General features: G+C 40.9%; 1 protein-coding gene across 1 annotated transcript in view; it reads left to right on the forward strand.

Annotated features, from left to right (window-relative positions):
* The window catches only part of b4galnt3b (beta-1,4-N-acetyl-galactosaminyl transferase 3b), a 181,646-nt gene that overhangs the window by 100,483 nt on the left and 54,323 nt on the right, over positions 1 to 26,840 (forward strand). Inside the window, exons 6-11 of the mRNA XM_059978156.1 lie at positions 7,765 to 7,865; positions 11,289 to 11,356; positions 12,849 to 12,927; positions 15,183 to 15,249; positions 18,172 to 18,315; positions 22,538 to 22,647. Of these exons, the coding sequence (XP_059834139.1) occupies positions 7,765 to 7,865; positions 11,289 to 11,356; positions 12,849 to 12,927; positions 15,183 to 15,249; positions 18,172 to 18,315; positions 22,538 to 22,647 (569 nt within the window). The remainder of the gene's footprint in view (positions 1 to 7,764; positions 7,866 to 11,288; positions 11,357 to 12,848; positions 12,928 to 15,182; positions 15,250 to 18,171; positions 18,316 to 22,537; positions 22,648 to 26,840) is intronic.

Raw genomic sequence — 26,840 nt, forward strand, 5'->3', positions numbered from 1 at the left:
ATCCTCAGATCCCTTTGTTCTCCTCGGTGCCCTGCTGTTCACTGTGCAAGACCTGGCCTGATTGGTCCTACTGAAGTGCAAAACCTCGCACTTGTCTACATTAAATTCCATCTGTCATTTTCAGCCCATTTTCCCAGCTAATGCAAATCCCCTTATAAGCTATGGTAGTCTTCTTCACTGTCCACTACACTGTCATCCACAAATTTGCTGATCTAGTTAACCTCATTATCATCCAGATCATTGATACAGATAACAAATAACAAAGGACCCAGCACCAATCCCTGCGGCACACCATTTGTCATGGGCCTCCAGTCAGAGAGGCAACCCTCTACTACCACTCTCTTCTCCCACAAAGCCAATTAACTACCGCTTCCTGAATGTCGAGCAACTGAACCTTCTTGATCAGCCTCCCATGTGGGCCCTTGTCAAATGCCTTACCAAAGTCTATGCAGACAATGTCCATTGCCTTGCCATCATCCACTTTCCTGGTAACTTACTCAAAAAATTCTATAAGATTGGTTAGATATGACCTACCGAGCACAAAGCCATGCTGACTATCCCTAATCAGTCCATGCCTATCCAAATACTTACAGTATATATCCAGTCCCTTAGAATACCTTCCAAAAACTTTCCCACAACTGATGTCAGACTCACCGGCCTATAATTTCCTGGATTCTGTTTAGAGCCTGTTTTAAACGGTGGAACACCATTGGCTATCCTCCAATCCTCTGGTACCTCTCTTGTCTCTCAGGATGTTTTAAATATCTCTGCTAGGACCCTGACAATTTCTGCACCTGCCTCTATGGGGTCCAAGGGAATGCTTTGTCAGGCCCTGGGGATTTACCACCCCGATCTGCCACAGGATAGTAAAAGCCACCTCCTCTGTAATCTGTACAAGGTCCATGTAATTGATGCCACTTTGCTTTACTTCTATAACCTCTGTATCTATTTCCAGAGTAAATGCAGATAAAATGAATGTACTTAAGGTCCCCTCTCAACTGTTTTGGCTCCACATGTGGATTACCATTGTGGTCTTCCAAAGGATCAGTTTTGTCCCAAGAAATGCTTTTGCTTTTACCCTGTAGAATGACTTGGGATTCTCCTTGACCTTGTCTGGTAGAGCAACTTCATGCCTTCCTTAAGCCTTCCTGATTTCTTTCATAAGTATTCTCTTGCATTTTTATACTCCATAAGCACCTCATTTGTTCCTACTTCCCCTTATCTGCTGTGCACCTCCTTTTTTCTCTTAGCCAGGACCTCAATATCTCTTGAAAACCAAGGTCCCCTACACCTGTTATCTTTACTTTTTATTCTGATAGGCACATACGAGCTTTGTACTATTAAAATTTTGTTTTTGAAGGCCTCCCATTTTCCAAGTACACCTTTGCTAGAATACAGTCTGTTCCAATCCACACCTGCCAGATTTTTTCTGATACCATCCAAATTGGCCTTTCTCCAATTTAGAATCTCAACCCATGGACCAGGCCTATCCCTTTGCATATTTACTCTGAAACTAAATGGCATTGTGGTCACTGGATGTAAAGTGTTCCCCTACACATATTTCTGTCACCTGCCCTGTCTTATTCCCTAATAGTAGATCCAGTACCACATGTTCACTTGTTGGAATTTCTACGTACTGATGAAGGAAACGTCCCTGAGCACATCTGACAAACTCTATCCCATCTAGTCCTTTTACAGCATGAGATTCCAAATCAATATGTGGAAAGTTAAAACCATCTGCAATAACAACCTTATGTTTCTTGCAACAGCCTGTGATTTCTTTACAAATTTGTTCCTCCAAATCCCAAGGCCTGTTGGATGGTCTGTGATATAGTCCCACTAATGTGGTCATATAATGCTTCGCTAGTTGAATTCTCTACTCTGTTCTGATAGAATGCCGCCGTGACATTTTCCCTGACTAGTATCGCCACCCCTTCTTTAATTTCTCCCCCTCTTATCATGTCTAAAATAATGGAACCCCAAAATTTTGAGCTGCCAGTCCTGCCCCTCTTGTAACCAAATCTCACTAATAGCTACAGCGGTTCATCCATGCCCTGAGCTCATCTGCCTTTCCTACGATACTACTTGCACTGAAATGTACACCGCTCAGGACATGAGTTGCATCATGCTCAGCCTTTTGATCCCTGAGTTTTCTGAGGTCTTAACAACCATTGGTCTCCACAAGGTCTCCACTAACTGTTCTGGCACTCTGATTCCCATCCCACTGCAACTCTGGTTGAAGCCCCACTAAGCGGCATTAACAGGTTCTTTGCTTTTATTGAAACCATTTTTCACGCTGGAAGGTTTGTCACCTTCCTATCAACTTGATCATCCTGGCCATTTTCCTCTGACCTTTCTCATTATCAAAGCGTTTTCACCCACAAAACTGCCTCTCACTCGACGTTGTTTTCGCTTTTCACACCATTCTCTGTAAACGCCGGAGACTGTTGTGTGTGAGAATCCCAGGAAATCATCATTGCCTGAGGTACTGAAACCACCAACAAACATTCGACGGTCAAAAGATTACATTTCTTCCCCATGGACTTCTTTATTGGGATGGCAAGACCCTGTTGGACATCAGTAACGTAGTGTACTGCAAGTTCAGTTCATTAGTGAGACCAACGGCTGGGGTGCTGCATTGACTTGGTTGTGGCAAGGGCTAGTCTGTTTCAGCCACCCAGGGGAGGAGACACAGAGAATACCCACCTCTCTGTGGGGCATGCTGGAACCTGTACTAGGTTTGGAACTAGCCTCTCGTGTCTCTGTAGTTCTCCAGTGTCGCTCGGTGGAACAACAAGCTGGACCAGGACTGTAGACATGCCAGCCGGGCTTGGGCTATATACATTTTTCTTTGTGACCCATTGCAGTTTGCCTATCGTCACAATAGGTCAACGGCAGACACTATCTCAGTGATTCTCCACGCGGCTTTAGACCACCTGGACAACACAAGCACCTATGTCAGGATGCTGTTCATCGTCTATAGCTTAGCATTTAACACCATCATTCCCACAATCCTCATTGAGAAGTTGCAGAACCTGGGCCTCTGTACCTCCCTTTGCAATTGGATCCTCAACTTCCTAACCGGAAGACCACAACCTATGCGGATTGGTGATAACATATTCTTCTCACTGATGATCAGCACTGGTGCGCCTCATGGGTGTGTGCTTAGCCCACTGCTCTACTCTCTATATACCCATGACTGTGTGGTTAGGCATAGCTCAAATACCAAATATAAATTTGCTGATGATGCAACTATTGTTGGTAGAATCTCAGGTGGTGGGGAGAGGGCGTACAGGAGTGAGATATGCCAACTATAGTGGAGTGGTGCTGCAGCAACAACCTGACACTCAACATCAGTAAGACGAAAGAGCTGATTGGGGCTTCAGGAAGGGTAAGACGAAGGAACACATACCAATCCATATAGAGGGATCAGAAATGGAGAGAGTGAGCAGCTTCAAGTTCCTGGGTGGCAAGATCTCTGAGGATTTAACCTCGATGTAGTTAAAAAGGCAAGACAATGGCTATACTTTATTAGGAGTTTGAAGAAACTTGGCATGACAAGAAGTACACTCAAAACCTATAGTTGTACTGTGGAGAGCATTCTGATAGGCTGCATCGCTGTCTGGTATGGAGGGGCTACTGCACAGGACTGAAAGAAGCTGCAGAAGACTGTAAATCTAGTCAGCTTCATCTTTGGCACTTGCCTACAAAGTACCCAGGACATCTTTATGGAGTGGTGTCTCAGAAAGGCAGCATCCATTATTAAAGACCTCCAGCACCCAGGGCATGCCCTTTTCTCACTGTTACCATCAGGTAGGAGGTACTGAAGCCTGAAGGCACATACTCAGTGATTCAGGAACAGCTTCTTCCCCTCTGCCATCCAATTCCTAAATGGACATTGAATCTTTGGACAATACCTCACTTTTTTAAAAATATGTACAATATTTCTGTTTTTGCACATTTTCAATCTATTCAATTTATGCAATTGATTTACTTGTTTATTACTATTTTCTTCTCTCTGCTAGATTATGTATTGCATTGAACTGCTGCTGCTAAGTTAACAGATTTCATATTACATGCCAGTGATAATAAACCTGATTCAGATTCTGATGTTTTCTGAAATTGTAGTCGTTTGTGCTCCGTGATGTTGGTAATGCGTGTTGCACCTTAGCCATGTAGGAATGCTGATTTGTTTGGCTATATTCACATTTGGTTGAGTGATAGTTAGATTTGAACTTGAACACGATTCTGATATTTGATCTGAACAACAACTGAACCTCTTGACCATGTCTTCATGCTTTTTTGCATTGAGCTGCCGCTACGCAATTGGCTAATTAGATATTTGCATCAACAAGTAAACGTAGAGATGTACCTAAGAAAGTGGCCATTATTAATATTGATGCATGTGTTGACATTTTGAGGAGATCCTTACTATTATAGGTGTGAAGGAAGAGTAATAGATTACTTTTGATATTGAGTAATTATTATTATACAGGCAATTACAGTCCATTTGTGCTAGGAGATTAACACAAAGAACAAACGATGTAACATTTCGTTGGTCTGTTCTTGTTCTAATATCTTGCCCAGCAAATGCTACTTCTGACAATACAACGCTCCCTTGTTGCTGCACTAATTTAAAAAAAAGACTAAACATATTTTTTCTGCTTAAAAGCAAAGTTGCACCTGACTGGGCTAAACTATTCCTCCTGTAATAAGCCAAATGATATATACAGTGGAATTCAAAAGTTTGGGCACCCTTGGTCAAAATTTCTGTTACTGTGAATAGTTAAATGAGTAGAAGATGAACTGATCTCCAAAAATCATAAAGTTAAAGATGAAACATTCTTTTCAACATTTTAAGCAAGATTAGTGTATTATTTTTGTTTTGTACAATTGCGGAGTGGAAAAAAAAGGAAAGGAGCACCATGCAAAAGTTTGGGTATCCCAAGAGATTTGAGCTCTCAGATAACTTTTACCAAGGGCTCAGACCTTAATTAGCTTGTTAGGGCTATGGCTTGTTCACAGTCATCATTAGGAAAGGCCAAGTGTTGTTGCGAATTTCAAAGCTTTATAAATACCCTGACTCCTCAAATCTTGTCTCAACAATCAGCAGCCATGGGCTCCTCTTAATCAGCTGCCTAGCTCTCTGAAAATTAAAATAAATGATGCCCACGAAGCAGGAGAAGGCTATAAGAAGATAACAAAGCATTTTCAGGTAGCCGTTTCCTCAGTTGGTAATGTAATTAAGAAATGGCAGTTAACAGGAACGGTGGAGATCAAGTTGATGTCTGGAAGACAAAGAAAACTTTCTGAGAGAACTGCTTGTAGGATTGCTAGAAAGGCAAATCAAAACCCCCGTTTGACTGCAAAAGACCTTCAGGAAGATTTGGCAGACTCTGGAGTGGTGGTGCATTGTTCTACTGTGCAGCGACACCTGCACAAATATGACCTTCATGGAAGCATCATCAGAAGAAAATCTTCCCTGCGTTCTCACCACAAAATTCAGCATCAGAAGTTTGCAAAGGAACTTCTGAACAAGCCTAATACATTTTGGAAACAAGTCCTGTGGACTGATGAAGTTAAAATATAACTTTATGGCCGCAATGAGCAAAGGTATGTTTGGAGAAAAAAGGGTGCAGAATTTCATGAAAAGAACACCTCTTCAACTGTTAAGCACAGGGGTGGATCGATCATGCTTTGGGCTTGTGTTGCAGCCAGTGGCCCGGGGAACATTTCACTGGTAGAGAGAAGAATTAATTCAATTAAATACCACCAAATTCTGGAAGCAAACATCACACCATCTGTAAAAAAAAAGCTGAAGATGAAAAGAGGATGGCTTCTACAACAGGATAATGATCCTAAACACACCTCAAAATCCAGTGGACTACCTCAAGAGGCACAAGCTGAAGGTTTTACCACGACCCTCTCTATAGGTAAGTGTATGGATATGAAAATTGGCACAGCAGGGAAATGGTTAACAATTAGGAACTTGTGGGCCTGTTATGTTTTTGAGTGGATTGATCCTTGATAATAGATAAGGGAGAACAATATATGACTCTGGTCTACCAGATAAAACAACTTGCTGATTTGTGTAAAAGTGAATTAATCATGTTGTCTCTAAAGAATGTTTTCTTTACATTGTTTGGTTGTAAGATTAATAGGATGCATTGACACTGAGGGGCAAAGGTCAGTTGTTACAGATTACCTGATACGAGGCACTTGCAGGTATGGAGGATGTATGTTGGCTTTATATGTGGCCAGAACTTGGCCCAAGTTAGGGTCGTATAAGAGTTGGATTGGATGCCTAGCCCCTTCCAGCTAGACTGGGAGGTAGCGATAATGCTATAAGGGTGGGAAAGTTCTTTCCTGGGCAGACCACTCGCCTGGGTACAACCTTCGGGCCGAGCAGCTGAACCAGCGCCAAGGACCTCCACCCTAGCAAGTCCACGGTTGATCACCTGCCTCAAGGACCACGCAGACATTGCTGAGTATATTCGGCGGTGTAGACTACTCGGGGTTGCTCATGTTAGCGCTACCTATTAATGGTGTAGATAGTGTACAATATAAAGCATTTTTTGCAACTCTCTATTTCTCTTCTCTGTATTAACAATAAAGTGAGTCCCGGAGGAACTACCGAGTCTGGGTCCATTTGTTTAAGCGAAACCAATTAGTTGCAGCATGCACCTGTAACGGTTATTCTTTTTGGTATCAGTTTTGTGGAGCACCCTCACAGTCCCTCAACCTAAACATCATCAAAAATCTGTAGACCTCAAAAGGCCAGTGCGTGCAAAATGGCCCAAGAATCTCACAGAACTAGAAGCCTTTTGCAAGGAAGAATGGGTGAAATTTCCCCAAACAAGAATTGAAAGACTCTTAGCTGGCTACAGAAAGCGTTTACAAGCTGTGATACTTGCCAAAAGGGGGTGTTACTAAGTACTGACCATGCAGGGTGCCCAAACATTTGCTTCAGGTCCTTTTCCTTTTTTGTTATTTTGAAGCTGTAAAAGATGGAAATAAAAAAAGGAATCTTGCTTAAAATATTAAAGATATGTGTCATCTTTAAATTTATGCCTTTTGGAAATCAGGTCATCTTTTACTCACTTAGCTATTCACAGTAACAGAAATTTTGACCGGGGTGCCCAAACATTTGCATGCCACTATACAGGTCAGTTTTTGCAAAAGACAATTAAGTATGCCAATAATCCTTGAGTGTTGTGTGGTACATTATGGCAGGATGTAAGACTGAATATTTTTTACTACACAGTTAATTCTAGCCTCAGCTCTGTGGCCAAAGATCCAAGGATGAAGGGTAGGTGTTCTCTGCAGGAAGGGAAATGGGACAATTGATATGCCAAGGTACTTCTTGTGTACATCCTTATAATCAGTAGACAAGTGAAATTGTCAAAGTCTAAGGAATACACTATGCCTAATATGATTCATGAGTGCATGCACTTTCTGCTGTGCTTTTAGGCCTCATGACCATCCTGGTCACAAGTTTGTTATGTTTGGTGTTCCATTCTTCATGAAGGCAATAGTTTCCTCGCTTTCCATAAGAGCATAAGATATAGTGGCGGAATTAGGAAATTCAGCCCATCAAGTCATTTTCTATATTGTTTCTAGAGGCAAACAATGTTAACATACACTTAATTATTTATATTCTTAATTAATATGTCAAAGAACTGGATCGTCAGAGGGTCATTTGTGTGCTTGAGGTAATCCCTAGCACAAAGGTAAATCTAAGTTCTTTAATGTTCTGTTTTTCAGGTGAGTTTCAGTTTGCTGTGGCTTCTGATGATAACTCGGAGTTTTGGCTAAGTACAGATGACAGCCCATCAAATGTCACACTAATGGCTGGAGTTGGAAAGGTATGATTTTAGCTTGTGCTCCTGGGCCTGGATTAAGTGCTTGATTAACTGAAGGCACAGTGATGTTGAGGTGCCTCCTGTTGTTTCTCGTATTTCGTCAGCACACATCGGGGAGCCATAATCGTGCTCAGTTCATTGGTAGGGGAGAAGTAAGCTCAATTGCTGAGAAGTGAGATTGTTAAGGAAACCTGAGTAGAAGTGGGGCCTGTGCCCATTAGAGTCAATGGAAGTCATTGAGTAACATTTGCTTAGAATTTGGTCATTAGAATGACCAGCTGAAGAGAACCCTCTTGCTGCTGGTTTCAATGCTGATAGGTGCTCCTCATTTCCTGTCATAATTGGCAGCAAGTAGAAGCATTCACTTAAGAATGAAACCTCAGAAGGAAGTGTGTATGACTCATAACTAGCATTGAGCTTCTCGATTAGCAAATGCATCTCTGGAGGTACCAGTGGGCAACCTGAAAAGGAGAAAAGATATTCTGTACTCTCAACGGTAGATAGGAAGCTTTCCGACGATGTGGTTGAGTGCCTTTAGCTTCAATATACAACTGATACTTAGCACTGGGGATATGGTTATGGGTCCTGAGTTCACAATTCTGCTACTCTCTCTCTCGCAGGACTTGTACCTCTGCCAATCCATTTTTGCTATTGTTAGTCAAACTTGCTGCCATTTATGGCAAGAAGGTGGAATCCAAATTCTCATCCCAGAGCAGGTCAGAGTCCTGCATTACGTCCATCTGTAACCATGGGAATTCAACCACCACTTAGAGCTGCTGATAGAGCACTCTGCAGGAGCAGTGAAATAATGCAAAAATGCACAAAAAAAATTAATGGACAGCTTGAGCATGATTAGCTTAAGTTGGTGTGATCAGTGTCTTTGCAGGTTCTTTAAATGGGTAGAAGACTAAAAGTGAGGAAGTTGGTGGTTGAGGGTGATATTCTGTGATTAGAATTTAGGAAAAGTGACGATGAGTTGCACAAAGAGGGTAAAATGGACCTGAAGTGGAATTGTACCATTCGGAGAGAATGTTCATTGAAATCACAGCCAGATTAGCTGGTTATACAGAAGATCTCTGTAAAGGACTTGTCAATTAGTAGCCGAGATTTGCACCTTGCTACACTTCAAAAGTCTCCAACAAACCTTTCTGCACAGAGAGTGGTGGGTGCTTGGAATGCCCTGTGAACGACGGTGGTGGGGGCAGATACAATAGGGTCTTTTAAGGTGCTCTTAGATGGGAACTTGGAGCTTAGAAAAATAGAGGGCTATGCAGTAGGGAAATTCTTGACAGCTTCTAGAGTAGGTTACATGGTCAGCACAACATTGTGGGCTGAAGGGCCTGTAATGTGCTGTAGATTTTTATGTTCTATTTTGTTCTATGTTCTAAATCTGTGTGTAATTATGATTGACTTTGAAGCAGGTTTCCTGTCTGTGGTTAACACGCTTTGGATGGATGTAGCAGAATAGATATCAGAGCAGTGCGGCACAGACACTTGCATCACCCACACTTCCACCACACACAATCCTGCACTGACTGACTTAATGGACACTTAAACTTTGTGCGCTCAGGATTTTCAAATGTTTTGCTGTCCAGATCAGTGATAGGAAGGGCTATTTCTTCACCTTCAGCTCTTCCTGTAAATGCCTCCTGTATAGTTTTCTGTACAAAACTGCACAATGAAAAATATTAAGAGGAACCTGCATTCTCAACAATATACAGCAAAGTAAGCATAGCTGTCCAGCAGGCGGACAAAATTACATAGCAGTTACAACATTTAATTGCTTTTTGGAGTATGGCAGTACAAGCTGAAAAGTACAATGCAAACTGCATTTCTGGTCAAAAATAGCAAGTAGCAACATGAGTGAAATATGAAGTACTTTGAAGTTAATGAGATTTTTTAATTACTGGCAACACACACAAAACGTGCAGGTCAGTCAGCATCTATGGAAATGAATAAAGAGGCAACGTTTTGGGTCTAGACTCTCCTTCAGGACTGAGAAGGAAGAGGGAAGGTGCCAGAATAAAACGGTGGGAGGTGAAAGAGGATAGCTGGAAGGTGATAGGTGAAGCCAGGTGGGTGGGAAAGGTCAGGGGCTGGAGAGGAAGAATCTGGTTGGAGAGGAGAGTGACCAGTAAGGGAAAGGGAAGGGGGAGGGGACCTGGAGGAAGCAATAGGCAGGTGAGAAGAATTGTGAAAGGTCAGAGTGGGGTTTAGAGGGGATGGGGGGGGGGTGAATTTGTTCACCGGAAGAAAATTGATATTGATGCCATCAGGTTGGAGGTACCTAGATGGAATATAAAGTGTTGCTCCTCCACCCTGAGGGAGGCCTCATCTTGGCATTAGAGGCGGCCGCAGACCGACGTGTCAGAACGGGAATGGGAATTGGAGTTAAAATGTTGGGCCACTGGAAAGTACCACTGTTTTGGTCCCCCAGTTTACAAATGGGCCAATAAAGAGGAGGCTGCATCAAAAGCATTGGACGTAATAGTCAACCCCAGCAGATTCACCGGTGAAGAGTTGCCTCGTCTGGAAGGACTGTTTGGAGGCCTGAATGGAGGTGAGGGAGGAGGTAAATGGGTAGGTGTAGCAGTTAGGCTGCTGTAGGTAAAAGTGCCGGGAAGGAGATTAGTAGGGAGAGACAAATGGAGAAGGGAGTTGCAGAGGGAATGATTCCTGTGGAAAGTTGGATGGGGGAAGGTAAAGGTATATTTAGGTAAAAGTATATTTGGAGATGACAGAAGTTGCGGAGGACATTGCGTCGGATGTAGAGGCCGATGGGATGGTAGGTAAGAGCAAGAGAGGCTCCGTCAGGAAGATGGGCTATGGGAAATGGAGAAGATGCAGGTGAGGGCTAATTAATAGTAGAAGGAGGGAAACTCCATTTTTTAAAGAAAGAAGTCATCTCTGATGTCCTGCAATAGAAAGCCGTATCCTGGAACATGTGCGGTGGAGGTGAAGACACTGAGAAAAGGGAATAGCATTTTTACAGGAGATAGGCTGGGAAGAAGTATAGTCAAGGTAAGATTTTAATTAATGTTGGAGCAGAAGAATTGGTGCTGGGGTTGTACAGAAAAGGAGGCAAGGGATACATAGTTGTAGATTGTGCAGTCTTATAACCTGCCTTATTGTTCAGGGCAACAGGAGCACCATCCAATCAGGAAGCTTTATGTAGAATTAGATTCAGTGGAAAAGCATGATCAATCAAACATAAACAGCAAAAATCTTAAGTATTTTCCACATTGTGATGTTGGGAGTTTTGTTTTGGACCTTCTAAGTTTGTTAGTTTGCCAACTTCATTACAGTTCACTATTGGAAAGTAGAGTTTTTTTTAAAACCCCACACATATGTGGATGAATTTTATCTGAGGCAAGAATTTCATGTAACATTAAAATAATGTTAACATGCTTCTGATTTCCAACTTAGACTGGTAAAGAGTGGACGGCCCCAGGAGAATTTGGAAAATTTCGAAGTCAAATTTCCAAGCCTGTACTGTAGGTATTATTTTTCAAATTTTTTTATGTTATTTCTGTTTAATATTATCTAATTCCCAGAGACAATACTACTGCAGTTTTATTTGAAATATTGTCCTTTCACAGACTGAATTTTTAAAATATTACTTAAGTTTTTCATCATTGAAATAGTGAAAGAAATTATTAGTTATTGCCTGCACAAGTTAACTTACAGTAATAGAACAAGTAAAAGAAAGTTGTAATGTGGTCAGACTTTATTAAATAAAACAAGTTATGATTGATGTTTATGATTATTAATTCCAAATAATATTGTTAATCATTTAAAATATTCCAATAGAGAATTGTTTGTTATCTGCATATGAGTATGGAATTTGTAAGATGAGCTTTTCATAAGGGAGGCTCTGACCATTGTTCATTGTATTATCTGTTTTTAAAATATATGCATTATTGAATTTGCACCCTGGAGGGTGGTTATTGTAGAATTCAGTGTGAACAATGAGCATTCCTCAACTGTGGCAAGAACTAAACAAAGTTGCCATCTATAATGCAAAATATGTTTTTAATCTGACCCACCTGAAGTAAAGAAATTGAGAAATACATTCAAACATTGGTGAAATGTTGGTACATTAAGTTGGTAGCTAATATAGACACTGGATTTGTCAGGAAGTTGTAAATGCTGGGAATGTACTGGAGAAAAAGAAAAGCTTTGGAAGTATTCAATAATCTAAATTTTAGATAACATTAATAAGTAGAAAAGTCACAAATTTTATCAAAGAACAGAGCATGACATTTAAGCTGGTCATATTCAGTAATTTAGAAACTTACAGGATCTTCAGTAACTTGTAGCTTGGCTGAGCTATATACACATTTGTTTCTTTTAATGTTTAAGTATATTTTGGCATCAGGGTTTCCTGTTTAATTTTAGTTTTTTTGGTTGTTATATTCTCAACTATTTTTGAACTAAAAGAGAAATGGAAAAACTTTAGAGAAAATGTGAAGCAACAATAAAGGTTGGGAAATAAATAATCAATGGTCTAGAACAGAGTGGAATGAGTGAAATCAAGGATGTTGTAATGGGGTGTTTGTATACATGTCAGCTGTGTGCTCATGAGGTGATAAGCTTTCTGGTGTATAGAAAAAGTAAGGAAGTTTTGAAGTTACAAATGATTGTTGGTGTGGAGTATATCAGGGAGCTCACCCTGAATTGACTCATAATTTATAATCTGACCCACCTGAAGTATAGAAATTGGAAAAATACATTCAAACACTGATGAAGTGTTGGTACATTAAGTTGGTAGCTAATACAGACACTGGGTTTGTCAGAGGAAGTTGTAATTGACTCATAGGTTGCAATAGAGTTGAAACAAACACCATGTTATGCCTTACTAAAAATATCAGCAGTTGATTATAAGTAATTAACATATACTGTACTGCTCAGAATGGGTATATCCTTGAAGGCATCTTTGTGTTGGTTTTCCAGTTTGAATGTAAATGTTTTTTTAATTTTCTTCAGGTTGTCATCCTCCAGGAAATATTACTTTGAGATACTCCATAAGCAAAACAGCCAAGGAACAGATCACGTAGAAGTTTCTGTAAGTTTTTGTCTTGACAAAAATCAGGTGTAATTGTTTTTGTATTATGTGCAAAACTAATGCAGTACAATTTGTAAAAGTAATGTGAATTTGAAATTTTGATATTGTTAGATTGTACAGTAATGAAAGTTCATGTGCCCATTCCTGGTCGAATCTTTCTTTTAACCCCTGTATACTTTAGAGTTTGACCCCCAATTTATTGGATTCAGTAATTCACTTCACATACGAAATGTCAATATCTGGGCATTTATTGTGCTCTGTCTGCTGTATATATGCAGGTGCTGATTGTGCTGTTTGGAAGTGTGCATTGAGCTGATTATAGTTGGAATAAATTGTTGTTCTCATCTGTCTTTCTTGTATTTATGCCTTTGTCATATCCTGTTTATAGAATTGTTGAGGGTAGAGAGCGCTTTATAGAAAGGTTTATTTAATTGGCATCCCACTTTCCAGGTGAATTAATGGCCTTTTCCCTTCTATCTTTAATCCCTTTCCTCGTTTTTAATCTCACTTAATCTCATTGCCACTTATATTTATCATCTGGGCTTTTAATTGCTTGGGTTGTATGTTTGGCATTCTCACCTTAAACCTCTCCAGTACCATTGATCACTGTGAACGTGTGAAGTTCAAGCAGAAACCAGAATAGGCCACTGAGTGATGAAGAAGGGCTCTGACATTTAATAAAACTATTGCTTTATGATGCTCTTTACTGGCCCACAATTTGGTCTCTTAACCTAATATCTTGATATTTTAGTTGGCTTGGTATCAAAGTTTGTTTAAATATTAATTACAAAGCATCTCGGAGCCCTTCTGCTATATTAAGGATGGATTTAAAACATGAGCGCTTTGAGTTTGGAAGTTTAAGATTATTGATTTGCAGGATATGTCGACACTGATTTATATCCTGGTTTCAGAAAGTACTTGACAATATCGGAAACTTGAGCTATGATAGGGCTTTGATGGTGATCATTTCAAAGGTTTGCATCTGTTGGCTCTGGAGGCATATTTCCTCCTCCACCTTTGAGCAGAGACAGTATTATTTCTTGCGTGGCACACGACCACTCGTGTTACAAGAGTGTTAGAACCATATAAATGTTTGTCTCTTTTGGCCTGTTAATAAAATGTGCTATGTGAGTTTCACCATTATTTGAGACTGGGATATTTTTAGAAGCAGGAGGAGATTATTGGTCTCTATGGGTCCCTACAGCATGCTCTACTATTCAGTTAAAGCCAGGGGAAATGTCAGTTCCATGTCTCCCTCTTAAACTCCTTAAGAGTCTTGTAGTTTTAAGTGAGTTCATATCCTTAACAAAGAGATTGCAGGTTTAGTCTGCCTAACTTCGCCTCATATGACAAATCCACCATTTTCCTGAACTTACAGTAATTGCTGTCTCCCCCCCCCCCCCCCACCGTTCCCCATTCCAATTTACCCCTCTCACCTCATCTCCTTACCTGCATATCACTTCACTCTGGTGCTCCTCCCCTTTTGCTTTCCCTTCCATCCTATCAGAATCCCCCTTCTCCAACTCTTCAGCTCTTTCACCAATCAACTTCTCAGCTCCTTACTTCTCTCCCCCCCCACCCCCAACAGGGTGCAGCAGGGAATTCAATAGCTTGTCACCTCATTGTCTTCCGTATTTGCGTAGAGAAAATCTGCAAGGAGAGTTGGGACGCGATGCCTTGATTCAGAACATTTGTCTGACTTTGTGGAGCATCTTGGGACTTGTGCTTGTTCTGCCTAGACAGGCTCTGAAGTGGGAGCCTATCATTCTGTCTGAGGAAAACCATCACAAACAGTAATCACTATGTTCTGATTTCGGGTCGATCTCAAACGGTGAAAGATCATCTAAGTATCAGTACAGCAGCCACTCACGCACAAGGCTCACTTGAATATCGATTCCCCATGTATTCAGAACAAGGTTAATGTTTCTCAAAGACAAGAGAGACTGCAGATGTTGGAATGTGGAGCAACAAACAATGTGCTGGAGTAAGTTGGTGGATCGTGCAGCATCTGTGGGACAAAAGAAATTGTGGTCCTACAGCACGACCTACCGAGTTCCTCTAATGGAGGGGTTCCTAACCATTTTTATGCTCTGGACCATTACCATGAAACAAGGGGTCCATGGACCCCAAGTTGGCAGCCCCTGATTTAATGCATCTTTGAGTTCACAGCAAAGACACACCCATGGAAATTGACAGAGAAATAAAATTTGCACGTTACTGATGTTATAATAAGGTTCTTTTCTCTCTCCTTTCAGTGGCGACTCCACAATACTGGCCTTAAATTCAACATTATTGATTCTCAGTATATTTCACTTTATATCAGTAAGTAAGGCACTTTACTTATGTTTGTTGTATTTTAGTACTAGTAACCTGTGTTAGGAATGATGCGAGTAATGGCAAATGATGCATAAATGATAGTAACCAGAATGTATTATGGGTATAGAAACAATTTGTAATTGTTTTTGCACACCTCAACAAAGCATTAAAGAGCCTCAAAAAGACAACACCCATCATTAAGGAACCCCCTTCACCCAGGCCGTGCCTCCTTCTTAGACCAAGGAGTTAACTATAGACTTCAGCAGAGAGAAACCGGAGGTCCATGAGCCAGTCCTTATCGGAGGTGGTCAGTAAATTTAAATTCCTGGGTGTCGCTATCTTAGATGACCTGTCCTGGACCCATCACATAAATATAATTGCAAAGAAAGCTCGACAGCGCCTCTACTTCCTTAGAAGGAAGCGGAGATTCAGCATGTCATCAAACACCATCCACATGACATGTTGCCACAGAAAAGAGGCATCCATTATCAAAGATCCTCACCCCACCCAGGCCATGCTCTTTTCTCGCTGCTGCCATCAGGTAGAATGTACAGATGCCTCAGGACTTGCACCACCAGGTGCAAGAATTGTTACTACACCTCAACCATCAGGCTCCTGAACAAAAAAGAATAGCTACACTCATCTATTGAGTTGTTTCCACAACGAATGATCTCACTTTAAGGATTCTTTGTTTTGTTATTTCCTGTTCTATTATTGCTATTACTTATTAACATTTCAACAGCCTGTCATCATCTATGCTCCTGCTCTTTCATTGATCCTGTTTACAATTACTATATAGATTTGATGAGTATGCCTCCAGGAAAAAGAATCTCAGGGTTGTATGTAACGACATGTATGTGGTCTGATTATAAATTTTACTTTGAACTTTTAAACATTTCTCATTGCCACTATCAAGGAGGAAGTACGGGAACCTGAAAACACAAACTGTAGTCAACATTTCAGGAACAGCTTCCTCCGCTCCACGGTCAGATTACTGAATGCACAATGAGCCTGTGTACACCGCCTTCGTATTGTTTTCTTTGCTCTCTCTTTTGCTCTACTTATTTAATTTAGTTTTTCTAATATATATTTCTTACTGTAATTTATAATTTTTATTATTATGTATTGCAATGTACTGCTTAAACAAAACAACAAATTTCACAACATACGTCAGTAAGTGATGCTGACTTTGATTCCTGAAATACAGCTCCATTGAAATCGCCCAAAAAACAAAGATGAATTTCTACCATGCGATAGTCTTTTAGTTTGACGCAAAATCAAAAAAAGACAGGATAAGATGTTAATATCCCTTGTGCCAGTGGTTCGTGAGCACTTGCTCGAGACTGCTTTGATGTTGGGAGTGGTGCAGGCTTGATAGGCAAAGATTTTCAAGTGGGCACCCTCCTTCCTTAATATTTCATTGATTAGCCTCTCCGGAAGGCTCGGCAATGACTTCTGGCATCCCAGAGTCACCCCCTGGTGTGTCCTCCCACTCTGTTTAAGCTATCTTGGAGTCTTTTAGCTTGAGCCAAAGCCACTGACTGCTCCTTTCTGCTGCCTCTGATGTGGTGCTGATGGTTTGCAATAGAGTCTGACCGTGGATCCCGAGCTCCTTCAGTAATTTGATGGTGGATGTGGCTATAAATCCCACTTCCACGGGACAAACTTCAGCTTTCCAGCCCCATCGCTGAGCTTCAGCTGCTGATCTGCGTAGCACAGCCTCTTGTATTTATATCCTTCAGCCACTGAATCCTCCCACGGGACTGAGAGTTCCATGATGTAGATGATCTGCAGTGAACCAGAGCAGAGAATCAAGTCTGGCCTGAGAGGATTGGTGGTTGCAATTTCCAGTGGAAAGACCAGCTGCTTATTGACATCCACCAGCATTTTTCGGTCATGAGCCATGTTCATCTGTCCTGTTTCTTGCTTAGGACGGAGACTAACTGGTCTTTTCCCTCCCTCTTGGACAAATGCTGCTGGTGTCAGAGCATTAGTCGTTCTAGGGGGCAAGGAGTTGGCTGCTATCCTCTTGGTCTCAATTGCTGCTGTCAGACTCTTTAAGACCTGGTTGTGACATCACGTGTATCTGCCTTGTGTGAGGATGGTTTTGTAGCTTGCCAGGACATGCTTGAGGATTTAGAATCGGGCACAGGGAACGTGCTGGCTTCTCACCAAACCACTGCTGGAGGCTTTTTTTGGTGAGGGAAGCACATATGTAACTCTGAGAAGAAAGCCAAGTCTGTTTGCTTCCATCTCCCATATGTCCTTCCAGTTGATTTTCCTCCTCTCAGTGCTTTCCCACTGCATCCATTAGCCAGGGAAAAAGCTTTTGCACTTCTGTCTGACTCTTCTTGATCGTCGCTCTTCCTCGACAACCATCTTTCTTCGCTCTGGAATTGTGGCCTTATGCCATGAGGGTCCACTTGCTGCCAGACCAAATGTAACTGTTTAAAATATGAATTAAATTATATGATTGCATTGTAGCTTTCTGATTTGCTTTTAGAGTGCAGGGGTTTGCGTTTCCTTATTTTAATGTCCTTTCAGGACATTTACTGTCTCTCTCTTGCCTTCACAGTATACAGAAATATTAATTACAACAAATATTTGCAACCTTAGGTTACTGCTTCAGTATGCTACTTAGCCCATTTCTGTTAAAAAGGAATTTAATAAACTCTTGTTGAGCTTCCAGCTGGGTACAGACATTGATTATAATCGATGTTTCGATGATAAACTCTGTTATCTTCTTCAGGGGTGATGCCTGAAGATGGTAGAGTTCGTCATCAAAACATTGGTTATAAAGCACTAGATCTTTTTTTTAAAAATCTGTTTACCGTATCTCATCCATTTCTAATATGGAAACAACAAAACTATTTAAATAGGAGTTTTTCTGCACAGTTAAAAAAATAAATTTCTCTCTTTCCGTTTCAGATGAGTCGTTAATAAAACTAAATGAGGTACGGCACATTCCACAGTCTGCGGCAAGTTCTAAAAGGACCTACCGTTACTTACATTCACAAGATGAGCATCCGGCAGAAATGCTGAAGCACGACCCTCGTGACAGTTTTTTTCATTGTAAGGTTTCTTGACAAATATTCCAGTGTGTGTATTAATAAACAATGTATTTGCTGCTCCAGTGAAAACAATTGTGTCTGGTTGGAACCATCGAAATGATTTTCATTAGTAGACTTTCAAAATGGTGGCTATGTTTAGGCATGTGTTATAAAGGAGGCTTAACCATTTATAATCTTTGCGATCACCAGGCCATCAAGGGGCTTCATTATTTTATACAAAAGTAAGGGTTCGTTATTATTTCAGTTGTTTTATTCTAACTGGCGTCCAGTACGTTAGTGCCAATCAAAATGATGATATTTCTTATAAAGACATAGTGATTTTATCTGTAGCAATATATCTTGAAATTTGCTTATGGCCACTTCCCATCAGTTAACCATAATGTGTCAGTTTTTACTAAGGCTTTAGTTGTGTCAGGTGCAGCAGATCAGATCTGACTAGACCTTCCTTTAGTCAGGCACCTTGCACTTTGAATAACTGTGATCAGTGTGGGTAAAGGCTTTCATAGGCTACAGCACTAAAATGTACTGCCATTATGAAAGTGTTTAACAAGCCTTTGCAGTTGCCACAGAAATGGAGATGTGCCATTTTTCATGTTGAAATAGGACAGAACATTGAATTACAGCACTGAAGAGGCAATTCAGACCTTGATTTTGTGTCAGTCTTGATGCCAGTTTATACAAAATCACCTCCTCCTGTTGTACACATTAGTACTGCATATTCCTCCATTCCCTTCATATCCATGTGCCTATGTATAAGCATCTTAAACTCCACCAAACTGCCCACTTCCACTAATACCCTGGTAACTCATTCCAGGCATTTGCCACTCAGCGTAAGAAGAACATAAAAATAAAACTTGCCCTTTATGTGACTTTTAAACTTCCCACCCTCCCCCACCCCCACAAAACCCTCTGGTATTGACATTTCAGTACTATCTATACTTCTCAAAATGTTAAAGTCCTCTAACAGGTCTCCCATCAGCCTCTGACACTCCTGGGGAGAACAACCCAAGTTTGTCCAACCCGTTGTTACAGTTCATACCTTCTAATCCAAGCCGCATCCTAGTAAAATTCTTCTGTACCCTCTTCAAAGTCTCTACTTCCTTCCTGTAGTGGAGTGGCTACTGCACACAATACTCCCAGGTGCAGTCTGGATAGGTTTCTATTGTTGCAGCATGACTTCCTCACTCTTCTACTCAACATCCCCACTAGTGAGGAAGGCAACCCCATACGCCGCCTTTACCACATTCACTTTCATTGAACTGTGGTACATCCCTGTGTACCTGAATCATAATAAGGGCTCCTTTCCCTTTTCACTTTGCCTCCAAAGTGCAACACCTCACACGCTCGGGGGCTCTAAACTCCATCTGCCACTTCTCTACCCATGTCTGTAACTGATGCATATCCCATTGTATTCTTTGGTCCACAACCCCACCGTCTGCAAACTTGCGAATCCACCCATCTACATTTTCACCCAAATCAATGAAATATATCACAAGCAACAGAGTCCCTTCACCCATTCCTGCAGAACATTATGGTTCACCAAACTTCAGCCAGAAGAACGGCACACCGCCTCACTCTCTGGCTTCTGTGGGCAAACAAGTTCTGAATCCAGAGCTTACAATTCACCTTGGTCTCATGCACCTTTATATTCTGAATCAACCTAGCATGAGGGCCGTTACTAAAGTCCATGTCAATAACATCCACCTCATCAAGCTCCTCTGTCCTTTGTCAAAAATTGCAGCCAAATTTTTCAGGCATGACCTGCCCTGCGCAAAGCCATGCTGACTGTTCCTAAGCAGGCCATGGCTTTCTAAATGCTTATAAATTCAGTCCCTTACTATGCAGTCTAGTAGTCTTCCTACCACTGACGTGAGGCTCACTGGCCTGTATTTACCTAGATTATCCCTGTTTCCTTTCTTGAATAAAGGCACAACGTTTGCTACTTTCTGTTCCTTTGAGATCTCACCTGTTGCTAGTGAAGACACAAAGATTCTTGTCAAAGCCCCAGCAATCCCTTCACTTGCCACTTTAAATATTCTGGGATATACTGTATGCCACCAGGCCCTAATGCTTTTCAGAACTGCCTCCTCCTCAATCTCAGAATGTCCCAGCACGATAGTATATCCCATTCTGCTTTGATTGCCCTCTAAGTCATTCTCCTTGGTAAATAATAATACAATTGCTCGGGCTACAAGCACAGTTTCTATTCTTGATTAGACTTACCCTCCTCTGTTTCTTAATAGAAATATAAACTACCTTGGGAATCTCCTTGATCCTGATTGCCAAGGGCATTTTATGACCCCTGTTGACCTTCCTAATTGCTTGCTTAAGCACTTCATGCTGTCTTTATATTCCCAAGGGTGCAGAATGTTTTTAGCTTCCTAAACCTTCTTCTTGAATGAATTTAGGACCTTTCAGGTTATTTAAGGTTTTTTTTTGCCTTACCAAATTCCTTATTCTTTAGCAGAACGTGCTGTTCCTGAACTGTGATCAGCTGATCCGTAAATGGCTTCCACATATCAGACATCTATTTGTACGAGAATAGTTGCTCCCAGTTAATGCTGGTTAGCTCATATCTTATCCCGTCATAATTTGCCCTTCCCCAATTTTCTAACTTTCTACAAGGTCCAATTTCAACCTAACTCAAAACTATCGTAGAACAAAAATAACTCAATTAGTGCAATTCTGGATCAGTTGCACATTTGCACCTGGATGGTGACATCTTTACTAATGATTTTTTTTTTGTTTCTCCAAAGCTTAGATGTTCTACTTTTATTTTTCTACATCTATTTCCAAAGAATGCATTTCCATGGACATTTGCTGTCCCAAGTTATCTTGATCATGTTATTCCTCCCGGAGTCTGGTCATTAAGTCGAGAAGATTGTTCGTTAATAAGCTACATCACACTTGTCTTTGTTACGTGCTCACAGCTGTGGTTTCCAGCAAGTATCATTAAACTGTGATGTGGAGTGGAAAAGATTCATTTCTCCACTTTCTAATGACTTATCTACCAAACCTGAAGGTGGCATCACCACCAATGTTTTGCTTCATGTCATTCATCTTGCTAAATACAAGTATACCAGGCTCTGGTGAAAACAGCTGTTCATTCCAGTCCCCAGTCTTTTATAGTCTAACCGAGTCATCAGCAGCTTCAGATGTACATCAGACATTTTGAATGAGCAAAGACAAGCCTCTACATAAATACATGAAAGAATCTGCTTTGGTCAAATTGTTGGTATTTATGCTCCCTAAATTGCTCCTGGATGTGGACGTATGTCTTTACCTGTACATGTTAAATTCAAATTAACTTGCCTTACTGGTTTCTCATTTTCCTGACAGTATTTAAGATGGTGTTTTATAGACATACCAATTAATAGATGGAGCATGTTTTCTATAATCATTATTTATAACTTAAACTGGTTAAGGCAAACCACCTTTTCAAAGTTATGTAGCCCTTTCCACCAGGTCCATGCTGAGATTTTTGCCCATCTACACAAATCCTATTGGTCAGATTTTGTCTGTATTCTTTTATGCCTTACCTATTGAAGTGCCTGTTTAAGTGCTTAACTGTAGCTGGCCGGTGTTGTAGTGGCATCTACACCAGGCTTCGAGGCGAGTGGTCCTAGGTTCCAGTCCGACTGACTCCTTGTACACCACCCATCCATGCTGAGTTGAGTGTCCAGCTAGCAACTCAGCCTCGTAACAAAACAGACTTAAATGCTAAAGAAACAGCAAAGTGCAGAAACAGAAAACTGCATGATACACGGGAACAACCAGTCCTTGACTGGTTTTCATAGTTCCACCAAAAATAAAGTCACTTCGTTAAAAGTTGCTCTTTTTTTTAAATGATAATTGTGTTTGAGTGAGATGCCATTACCAAATTACTGCTAATGAATCATCCAGTTTCTTAATTTATTCCATATGTGTTATACACATATAAATGAAGTCCAGTGGCAAGGAATTTAAAGTGTAGTAAAACTGTATGTCATTAACCTGTTTCTAAATAGTTTAAGTTTTTAATCCTGGCCAAAGATTTTATGTGATTCAATGCAGTTTGTGGATTTTTACTGTTAAAAGAAGAAATGAGCTTTTAGTTGCATTCAGCTAAGGTTTTGTCAAGATTTGCACATGAGTAAGATCATAATTCTTATTTCAGCCGGGAATAACACAACCGTGTTTTATAGCAACCTGTCTCACCAGTTTTTATTTATTCCTTTTCTCAGTACCTCTAATTGCTGAATCCCACGTGCAACGATTGCTGCCTGATTGTGCCTACAAACCCAGCTATGTAATTAAAGGGTTCCCTCTGCACCGTTACCAAGGATTACAGTTTGTAAGCATCTTTTTCTGTTTACGTGGGCAGGGTTATAATGCCACTGATGCTAACAATTTGATTTATGTATTTCTCCTATGGTGTGTGATCAGCTTCACATTATATTAATTCAAATTTAATTTGTCATTAACTGTTGTGCTGTTTATAATGCAGTTCAATGCTAAACTAATTTTGCTAATCATGCTATTACCAAAAAGGACCCTAATGGATGTGTGGAGATCACTGAAGACAAAGCAGTATATTCAGATTAGATTTATTATCTGGTTCCATATCCAATTATTCATGACCTAATTTCAACATAGAACAGCTTGCCAATTGAAATCAAAGGGCACTGCGATTTAAGTTTCAAAAATGATTCTTTTTAGACTCTATTCTCACATAAAGGGGAGCAGGCATCCTAATGTCAATCTTATTTCAGTCATTTATTTGTACTAATATCTGCATAACCCTCAAACATAAGAACAAAGGCACTAATGAGGATTAGATGGAGGCTGTGTGGCCCTTTATACCTGCTCCACCTTTCACTGATGTCATGGCAGATCTGCTCCAGCAGCATTGTTTTCTTGCACCATCTCCATATCCCTTGGTTCTCATTATGTTTGAAATCTCAGTCTGTTTGAATTAATTCCAATTGAACTTCTACTGCCTTCCAGGATAGAAAGTTCCAAAAATTCACCATCTTCTGAATGGAGAAGGTTCTGCTCTTCTCAAGTCTTTGGATCTTTACACATGATTATTTGATGCCTTTTTTTGACATTTTAGTTTATGGGATTCAATGGTAAAGTCACCGTTTATGGTCCATCTCTAATTTTCCTGCTGAAGTTTGTTGGGAACTACTACAAACCAGGTAGTGAAGTTAATCGCATGTTGCACTTAATGTTTTGAGGGTGGTTATGAAGATTTGATCATGTATTTTGATGAAGATTGGGGCTGAGAGGAAAATTGGATCAGGCAGGATGAAATGGCAGTGTAGACTGGATGGGCCAGATGGCCTAATTCTGCTCCTATAGCTTATGGTCTATTTTTATGTCAGGAATGTGTGTCAGTTACAGGAGTTCTCCAATGCGGTATAGTTACCATTTACTAATCCGTTGTGTAATGTATGGTTTTGAGCGAGACTGTTAAGAAGCTATGATGATTTGAATGGAATGCCTATGTGTTGCCAGTTGTCTATTTGTTATTTGTTGCCATTATTTGTAATGTCCACCGACAACCAATCTGTAGTTTGGCTGAAAATGTCATGAGAAACTCAACAGCAACAGTCAAAACAAGCAAACTTCTTAAAGAAGAGAAGAATTGTGACTAAAGCTGCTTCCAGCAAGTGTCCTGTAGCAAAGCTGAGCTAGGAAACCATGAAGAAGGGCATCATACCACAGAAAGAGGCTTCCATGAATTTAAGGTGCAAACACTAAAAGTCTTGGTAGAAAGTTTAAATGTTAGATAACCTTTGTGTGTCTACTAGAAGCCTTCTTGATGCACACATGATAGGTCATCAGAGTAGATAGCTCCAGAGAACATTGTGGGAATGTAGCCCCAAGAATGTTTGCCCACTCACCTAACCTATCCAAGTCACCCTGCATCCTCATAGCATCCTCCTCACAGCTAACACTGCCACCCAGCTTCGTGTCATCCACAAACTTGGAGATGCTGCATTTAATTTCCTCGTCTAAATCATTCATATATATTGTAAACAACTGGGGTCCCAGCACTGAGCCTTGCGGTACCCCACTAGTCACTGCCCGCCATTCTGAAAAGGTCCTGTTTATTCCCACTGTTTGTTTCCTGTCTGCCAACCAATTCTCTATCCACATCAATACCATACCCCAATACCATGTGTTTTAAGTTTGCACACTAATCTCCTGTGTGGGACCTTGTCAAAAGCCTTTTGAAAATCCAAATATACCATATTCACTGGTTCTCCCCTATTCACTCTACTAGTTACATCCTCAAAAAATTCTGTAAGATTCGTCAGACATGATTTTAGTTTCACAAATCCATACTGACTTTGTCCAATGTGTTATCACATCTTTGATAACTGACCCTAGCATTTTCCCCACCACCGACGTCAGACCAGGGGTCAGCAACCTTTACCACTGAAAGAGCCACTTGGACCCGTTTCCCACAGAAAAGAAAACACTGGGAGCCGCAAAACCTGTTTGACATCTAAAATGAAATAACACTGCATACAACGTTTTGTTTTGCCTTTATGCTATGTATAAACAAACTATAATGTGTTGCATTTATGAAATTGATGAACTCCTGCAGAGAAAACGAAATTACATTTCTGCATGCAACAAAAACATTTTGAACTCCGAAAAAAAGACGTTGGGTTGAAGGTTACTTTTAAGTAAAATACTCAACGTTTATTTGAGTCCTTCTTGTATTTATGAAAAACGCCAAACTTAAATTTGCCGCCAGCAGCAAACCAAAAATAACGTCAGCCAGCTGTCAACCTGAAAAATAAAAGGACTATTTCACTGAACAATGAAAACATATGAATATATGTAAAATAATAGGCAATTAAAATATTTATCATACTTGTTCAGGTTGACTCACACCTGACAATGCAGTTGTATTCAGTAGGGATGGATCGATGCTTAGGGGAGTGACCGGGAAGGATAATGTGTTTTTTTTCCTCTCTGAACTCACAGAAGCGTTTCCCAAACGATGTTTGCATTGCAATGATTGCAGATGTAAATACTCCGAATTTATCATGTCGTGACCTTGTTTGAACTCTCTCAAATTGGGGAAGTGAGACAAAGTGCCTTTCTGTAAATCTCTGGCAAGCAACGTCAACTTGTGCTCGAATGCCAAAACATCCTCCAACATGTGCAGGGCTGTACGTCCTTACCCCGTTGAAGAGCTGTGTTCAGCGTGTTCAGGTGCGCTGTCATGTCTACCATGAAGTGTAGCTTTTCCAGCCACTCTGGCTGTTCCAGCTCAGGAAAGGTGAGCCCTTTGCTGCCCAGGAAAGTTTTCACTTCTTCCAGACACGCGACAAAGCGTTTCAGCACCTCCCCTCTGGACAGCCAGCGATAAAAACACGTTGTAGCGGTGTGCTACACACAGTCAGTAAACTGCAGTCAAAGATAGCTTTATTCGAACTAAACAGCCTTGCTTTTAAGCCTCCCTCAACCCGCCCCCCATGGGCACGGATGCTCCAAAAGACACGTACTCACAAACCCCCGTAGGCTATCTCCCTTCGCCTGAAAGCTGGCTAATTGTGAGCCGGTTCGGATGTGTCAGGAAATGGGTCGCCACAACGTCTTATTTAGATTGTACAAGATCACCATAATCTTCAAATTTAGATTTACATTTCAAAAACTAACAAACTAACATAAAATACATTTTAATTAAATACTGACCATGTAGCGGTGTGCTACACGCAGCGCTAAAATTACGACACGGAGTCGGTAACTGCAGTCGAAGGAAAAAACTTTATTCAAAATCTTCAGCCTCACTTTTAAGCCTCCCTCAACCTGCCCCCCATGGCGCAGAGGCTCCAAAGCTCTGTGCTCGCAAACCCCCGTAGGCTATCTAATTGTGAGTCGGTTCGGATGTGCCAGGAAAAGGGTCGCCACAACCAATTATTTCCCAAAGCAACAGGGAGCCGCAGCACAGACGTAAAAGAGCCACATGTGGCTCCGGAGCCGCGGGTTGCCGACCCCCGGACTAACCGGTCTATAATTCCCCGGCTTCTCTCTCCCTCCTTTTTTAAAAAGTGGGGTTACATTAGCCACCCTTCAATCCTCATGAACTAATCCAGAATCTGAAGAGTTTTGAAAAATTATCACTAATTCATCCACTATTTCTTTGGGCTAATTCCTTAAGCTCTCTGGGATGCAGATCATCTGGCCCTGGGGATTTATCTGCCTTTAATCCCTTCAATTTACCTAACACCACTTCCCTACTAACATGTATTTCCCTCAGTTCCTCCATCTGACTAGACCAGGGGTCAGCAACCTTTACCACTGAAAGAGCCACTTGGACCCGTTTCCCACAGAAAAGAAAACACTGGGAGCCGCAAAACCCGTTTGACATTTAAAATGAAATAACACTGCATACAACGTTTTTTTTGCCTTTATGCTATGTATAAACAAACTATAATGTGTTGCATTTATGAAATTGATGAACTCCTGCAGAGAAAACGAAATTACATTTCTGCATGCAACAAAAACATTTTGAACTCCGAA

Source organism: Hypanus sabinus, chromosome 8, assembly GCF_030144855.1.
Source record: "Hypanus sabinus isolate sHypSab1 chromosome 8, sHypSab1.hap1, whole genome shotgun sequence".
Lineage (NCBI taxonomy): Eukaryota > Metazoa > Chordata > Chondrichthyes > Myliobatiformes > Dasyatidae > Hypanus > Hypanus sabinus.